The sequence below is a fragment of the Lactuca serriola genome, chromosome 3 (assembly GCF_051521515.1).
Source record: "Lactuca serriola cultivar US96UC23 chromosome 3, Lser_US96UC23_V15, whole genome shotgun sequence".
NCBI lineage: Eukaryota > Viridiplantae > Streptophyta > Magnoliopsida > Asterales > Asteraceae > Lactuca > Lactuca serriola.
The window spans coordinates 148,475,680-148,482,991 of NC_136410.1; the positions used below are offsets into that span (position 1 = coordinate 148,475,680).

The 7,312-nt window shown below is 30.9% G+C and overlaps 1 protein-coding gene across 1 annotated transcript; it reads left to right on the forward strand.

The window, feature by feature from the left end:
• The first annotated feature begins 1,113 nt into the window (after nucleotides 1–1,113).
• RUS4 (root UVB sensitive protein (Protein of unknown function, DUF647)) lies at nucleotides 1,114–4,667 on the forward strand. The gene is made up of 10 exons (XM_079031339.1): nucleotides 1,114–1,668; nucleotides 1,774–1,920; nucleotides 2,463–2,609; nucleotides 2,723–2,785; nucleotides 2,875–2,951; nucleotides 3,065–3,170; nucleotides 3,256–3,358; nucleotides 3,480–3,628; nucleotides 3,704–3,766; nucleotides 4,389–4,667. Exons 1-10 carry the CDS (start codon nucleotides 1,183–1,185, stop codon nucleotides 4,602–4,604), a joined length of 1,557 nt encoding a protein of 518 aa, XP_078887465.1. The 5' UTR covers nucleotides 1,114–1,182; the 3' UTR covers nucleotides 4,605–4,667.
• Nucleotides 4,668–7,312: the final 2,645 nt, after the last annotated feature.

Below are 7,312 nucleotides of genomic sequence, written 5' to 3' on the forward strand. Positions count from 1 at the left end.
TATTAATGAATGTCCCATGTAAGATTTCGTGAGAAAAACGTAAAGAAATCATTACTGAATGATTACAAAAACAAAAATGACTTATTTTGCAAAATATATATATATATATATATATATATATATATATATATATATATATATATATATATATATATATATTAAGAACTAAATGTGTATAAAAATATTAAGGACTAAATGTGTACAAAATAAAAATATATTACCATATTAAGTTATTTTTACCAGCTAACCTGAAATAGCCGGTCATAAGAACTAAATGTGTATGAGTTAGAAAGAATGAAGGAAGAAATATACATCAACGGTGTAACTCTCAAATAAAATAAATAAATAATACTCGCGCATAAATTTCTCATAACCATGGTTTTGAAAACCGGACCGGACCGGCCGGTTGAACCGGTTCAACCGGGAACCGGTTAGTGCACCGGTTTTATTAAGCCTGAAAACCGCTTGTAATCAAACCGGTTAAGAACCGGCGGTTCAACCAAAAACCGGTAAAAATCGGGCTGGTCAAACCAGTAAAAAAACCGGCCTAACTATTTTAATTATAAAATTTAAACTAGAAAATGGTTCAGTGGACCCACTCCTTAAAGGTTGATCCGATTGTTTGCGTTTGGAAAAGCCTATCACCCCTTTTCTTTTATAACCCTCGCTAAAGCCTTAACTTTTGTTTTTTGTCGATGTGGGATACCTGAAGGAACAATTTGAGGACTCCTCTTCTACATTGATAAAAGCTAATATATATATATATATATATATATATATATATATATATATATATATATATATATATATATATATATATATATATATACTTTTTTTCATTACGTTAGTTATAAAATTTTGAGAAAAAGTTAGCATATAAATTATTAGATTTAGAATTTTAGAAGGTGTTGTTTTATTTTATAAGTTAAAAATTAATGTTAATATATATATATATATATATATATATATATATATATACTCATCCGGTTCATCCAGTTTTTAGAACCGGTCCGACCGGTCAAACCAATTGAACAATCAACCCGGTAAGACGACCGGTTCGATGTTCGGCCCGGTTTTCAAAACATTGCTCATAACCCAATAAAAACATTTATGAATTTCCTCCTTAAACCCTAGGACACAAATAAGCTCAACGAAGTACAGGCTGAAGTCTTCCTTAGTCTCATGCAATCCGCCTTACATATTTCTACTTCAAATCTTACCTTCAATTTGAGCTCGCGATGGGAAAGACAAACGAAAACTCAATTCTTTCTTCCGATTAAGCAAAACCCCTGTTTTAGAAGAACCTTAGAGCTACCAAATTCGTTAAAGACTTCATTCCACTTCGAATTCGAAGAGGAGAAATTGAAAAGAGAACTTGAACCCACAACACCCACGCTACTTCCGGTCATTATTCGACAGTCTGACGGCGTTTCCCGATACTTTTGGGATGGTAATGATTTGAAATTGGTTTCTATTGACGGGAAGCCATTTTGTTTCGATAATTTTGATGATTTAGTTGATGGGTGTCAAAGGTTTTTACGAAGTTGCAGTTTGGGTGTCAGAAATTTCTTGCTTCCCAGAGAAATTAATGAAAATTATTTGGAATATGTGAAATGGAAATTCTTGCACAGAGTCTTCAGTTCTGCTCTTCAAGTTCTTGCTACGCAGGTATCCTATTCTCCATTTAGGCAATATACACCATTTTTTTACATAATTTTTTGGATGAATATATGTTTCGCTGGTCGGAATGGAATTGACTATTCCGTCTTTTAGGCAATGTTCAGGGCAATTGGAATTGGATATGCCCGTTCACTTCCATCTGCAGCAGCTCTGAATTGGGTTTTGAAAGATGGGCTTGGAAGGTTAAGTAGGTGCATCTACACTGCTAGTCTCGCTTCTGCATTTGATACAAATCTGAAGGTATTTGCAATTCCATAACACCCTTTTTGTTATACAAACATGACATGATTTAATAGATTGTATGTCAATAACACAAAATTGCAACTTTTTATCATATCCAAAAAAGGGAACAAGATGAGACATGGACTAGCTGTCTATCTCTCGTATGTACAAAAAACATAAATACCCTTCTCATCTTCATTATAAAAAGTAGCTCTAGAAAGCTTGTCCAGTCCAGTCAATTCCCCGATAACAAATGCAGCCTTAGGCTGCATTTGTAATACTAGAATGGAACTTGATTGGAGAAATTTTCTAGGGCTATTTTCAATATGAGGGTGAGGAGGGTATTTATGTCTTTTGCACACACGAGAGATAGAGAGCAAGTCCGGTCCCACCTTGTTCCAACTTTTTGGACAGGACAAAAAGCTGCAATTTTGTCTCATTGACATCAGTCTCAGTCCTAGGAGGCCTAACTATCAATCAAGATTTTGTTTGCTATACGTTTGCTTTGATATATGATATCAAGTGTACTAAATGAAAATTTTCTTTTGTGTTAATTGAAGAGAGTTAGGTTCTTGACATCGGTTGTTTTCAGTTTGAGCATTGGTGTTGAGTTAATGACTCCTGCTTTTCCACAATACTTTTTGCTTCTTGCATCAATAGCCAACATTGCTAAGCAAATAAGCCTAGCATGTTACCTAGCAACTGGTGTAAGTCGAATCTTTTTTTCTTTTTAATGTATTTTTCCAAACTTTTCTTCCTTAAACAAGCACATTCTTCTAATCATACTCTCACAGAAGTTTTTACACTTGATAACTTTCAGACAGCTGTCCATAGAAGCTTTGCAGTAGCAGATAACCTTGGTGAAGTTTCTGCCAAAGCACAGGTTTTGTTCATGTTTCACTTATGTTTTCCTTTTTTTAAGGTTTATGTAGTCTTTGATGGGATTAATGATTATTATTTTGCTTGTTTTAGATTCAACAAGTCTGCTTTGACAACCTTGGTCTTATGCTAGCTGCAGCCCTAAATATTATGTTAAAGAACAACCAAAGGTTCGATTTTTTTGAAAAAAGATTTATACCCTTCATGATGAATGATTACTAGATTCATGGGAAATTGATTTTATCATGTTTTGACATTATCTAACTCTTCAATTTTGCAAAAGATTGCAAGCAGGTTTACCTTTTGTTGTATACCCAATTTTCACAGCCATTGATCTTTATGGGATATATCAAAGTTTAAACCATGTCCATTTGCAAACATTAACCAAGGTTAGACATTTATAGACAAAAGATGTGAATGCCCTCCTCATAAGTGTGTCTAGTATCTCACTTTTGTTATAAGTTTGATGTTTAGGATAGGTTAGAGATAATCATGGATACATGGATTCAATTTGGATATATCCCTTCACCAGCAGAAGTAAGTAAAAAGGAAGGAATGAATTTCTTCTCAAGCAAAGGTTAGATCTTCATTCCCAATAATGTGAACTTTGTTTAGAATTTAGGGTTAAATGAGAGAAATATCAATGCACTTACATTAATTTGTTTATTATAGCATCATACCTTTATTTATTGATTTAGGGAGATTAAAATGGCCAATAAGGATCGGTTGCTTGAACCCCAAATGCCAAATACCACAAATATCAATGATGGCTATGCGATCTTTAAATAAAGATGATTTTTACTTTGTATGCATGGAGATCTCCTTCCACGGGTTTCAAAGAAATGAAGTGAGTATCGAGTTCTTTTTTGCTCTTTATGTGTGTCATAATTTCAAAGATCTTATCAAGGTTACGAAATTGCAGGGTATCCTTCTTTGTTTACGTGAAGGATCAAGTACTTCAGATATCATCACGGGTCTCTTACAGGTTCAAATTTTTCTTTAAATTTCCAAAAAAGAAACAACACTTAGGCCCTATGTGTAAGTCTGTTATACAGGACATGACAGAACACTGTGTTTGATATTGCACTTGACTAGGACTAAGACTAAGACTGATGTCAATACGATAAAATTCGCAATTTTGTCCCACAACCAAAAGGGTGGGACAAGGACTCGCTCTCGATCTCTTGTTTGTGAAAAAGACGTGAATGCCCTTCTCATTCTCATCCTTGAACATAGCCCTAGAAAACTTGTCTGGTCCAATATAATTCAATCCCATCGAACAAACGAAGCCTTAGGCTTCGTTTGTTACATGGGACTGGACAGAACAGGACTAGACAAGCTTTCTAGGGCTATTTTCGATGATGAGGATGAGGAGGGCGTTCACGTCTTTTCACACACAAGAGATCGAGAGCGAGTCCCTGTCCCACCCTTTTGGTTATGGGACAAAAATTGCGATTTTTGTCGTATTGACATCAGTCTTAGTCTTAGTCCTAGTCAAGTGAAATATCAAACACAGTATAACCTGTTCTGTCATATGTAGCAAACGGATTGGTATTTAACGATTTATGTGTTTTGTTTTGATGATTTTGAGTTTTTATATGGTGAAGGCGTGCTACATCCGTGAGAGGCTAACATACAGGAGGAAAAAGGGTGAAGAAATTTTAGAAGGTTGTGAGTGGTTTGATATGGCAAATGAGTGCAAGAAATGTGCAAAAGAAGATATGAAGGTGGTGAATGAGAAGATGGTGGAATTAGGTTGGGCTTGTAAAAATATTTTGTTGAGCACAGATGAACAGACTAGGTTTAGTTTTGTAAACGATTAATATTACTTGGCTTGTGTTATAAAAACAGTGACTTTGTGAAATATTAATTCCTTGTTTTCCATATCTTATTGATTCATTAGAGATTTAGGGTCGGGAGTTTACCTAATGATCATAGTTTTGTGATTAATTATGACTTGGTTCGAAAGTATGGGGTTTAATAAAAAAGAATTTGAAATAAATATCTTGGATGATTGAAATAAATTTAATAATAAAAACTTGAACAGTACAAAGAATTTATAATTTACGTACTTTGATTTCTAATTATCTCAATGAACCATTTATTTTTAAGTTATCCGCTAAAATAATCATATATTAAACTCCCCATATCACCACATAACTTTGTCGAGATATAACAAATTGACCATGATCAATGCTGGAAAAAAAAAATCACGAGCTCTATGTTGTCTATTCAAGAACCCAAACTCTACCAAAGGGCTTCTAGCCTAGCGGTATTCGGTGTTGCCCTCCCTCCTTGAGATCGAGGGTTCAAGTCTCTTGAGAGACATAGATGGAGATTTAAGTGTTATATAGGAGTAGAATAGAATAGATTTGCTGTTCCATGAAAAAAACAACTCAAACTCTCTTTTCTCAATATCATATTCATAAGTCCATAACACTCCCTCACTCCACTAGAGGTCTTAACTCATGTGTGAGAAAAAGCAACCAAACAATTGAAATTATTAAACGGAATATAGTACATGCCACACAAAATTCGGAAAACGAATAACTTCTCAAACACATCATACATACTTATAAAGCTAGCATTTTTCTTTGAACCTCATGCATTTGAAACCCCCATAAAAATTTGCAAACAACTCATGTTTTTGAAACCTCTTATTTTAATGAATACCACTCAAAAATCTCTTAATAATGATTAACAATTCAAAGGTTTTATAACTTATATAATATATTTAATAAACACTTAATGGATACTCTACTATAAAAGGTCAATTTTTTGAGTAGACACACAAATACAAATCACATACAAAATTCACAAAGAAAACAAGTTTAAAGTTTTTTGTATTGGTTTGAGGGCTTTGAATAATTTGTCGAGTCATGTTATTATGTTGAAGTTTTTAATTTGTAAGTTTGTTATATACTAATTCTTTTTTGTATTTTCTTGATTCAAGTATTATTTTAAGAATATCATTGTATGTTATGGTTGAAATTTTAATATAAATTAGATTAGATTAATGTTATCGATCATATGTTATGGAAGGTGATATATATATATAATATTTAATTAACTATTATATACATGTTTGTATGTTCATGTTGCTTCAAAACAATAATTAATTAAAAATCATGAATGTCATATTATCCATATTATCCATGTAAGCCTTTTTTAAAATGCAAATTGTCTATCTTATCACTTTATATTTTAGTATATGTTTCACATTTTAATTATAATAATAAGTGTTTTTTAAAGGTTTCTTTCACTTCTTAATAATAACAAGTGGTTTCAAAATTAATAAGCAATAATTATAAATAATAAAATCAAATTACATGGATATGCTATATTATCCATGCAAGTCTCTTTTGAAATGCAAATTGTCTATCTTATCACTTTATTATTTAGTGTATGTTTCACATTTTAATAATAATATTAAGTGTTTCTTAAAAGACTTTTTAACTTATTATTAATAATAAGTGGTTTAAAATTAATGAATAACAATTTTAAATGATAATAACATCAAATTATAAATTACATTTAGCTATAAATAAATTGTATTTTAAATGAACATCATTATTGAAATTAGAAAATGTTCGCATAAGTAAAAATATAATTAATCAATAATAATAATTTTAAAAAATAATACTAAATAGATAATTATATTTAATTATATTACTGAAGAATGTGGGTTGATGTCAATGAATATTATTGTTCAAAATAATAGAGATTATATATATATATATATATATATATATATATATATATGTAAAAATTTTATTTCAAAGTTAATGTCAATAACATAACTATTATAAATATATATATTTTTCAATATTCTAACAATATATTTTTAATCTTTGTTGCGCAACGCGCGAGAATTCGTCTAGTAATATAATAAATGTATGAATGATACACTCAAACACTATGGCATGGATTTTGCTAATTTAATAAAATCAACCATATATTAGTGATGAAAGTGTTTTGATTATTTTTAAAACTCAATCCAAAAAAAACAATTGTAGATGTTTAGTTTTAGCGACATACAACTGAATTGAAAATAATATTATTTTTCTAGGGACATATTTAATATTATCCATCTCCAATAGTGTGTAATTTTGCAAATTTTGTAACAAAATAGCTATATACTATTATACATTCTTTAGTTATCCGCACAAAATATGATTAGAGATTCGTAATCAATTTTTGCGGAAGATTATCCGTCACAAAATCCGTATATGAAAGTTTGTCTCGTGGTAGTGTGTAAGTATGATAAAAAAAAATATATACGGAAAATCAACTAATTTCTTATAGTATTTAGATCACGTTTAGTAAGATCTCGTAAGCATATAAGCAAAAACAATCCTCTTTATTGGGTTCTTAAAATCTCTACTTTTATTTAAAGACCTTATATTAATCTGATCCTACATCTTTACCCTTATATTCTATAGTTAACTCTATAATATTTAAATTCCTAAAAAATAATTGTCATTGCTTTAAATCTCATGTCTCATGCATAGCCTTAAAGTACTCTCCATTT

Excerpts from the sequence above, each read along its gene's own strand:
- RUS4 (XM_079031339.1), top strand. The coding sequence starts at position 1,183 with ATGCAATCCGCCTTACATATTTCTACTTCAAATCTTACCTTCAATTTG. Across the intron at positions 2,786-2,874 it reads AAGTTTCTGCCAAAGCACAG|ATTCAACAAGTCTGCTTTGA; the intron begins GTTTTGTTCATG and ends TGCTTGTTTTAG. Across the intron at positions 3,767-4,388 it reads TCATCACGGGTCTCTTACAG|GCGTGCTACATCCGTGAGAG; the intron begins GTTCAAATTTTT and ends TATATGGTGAAG.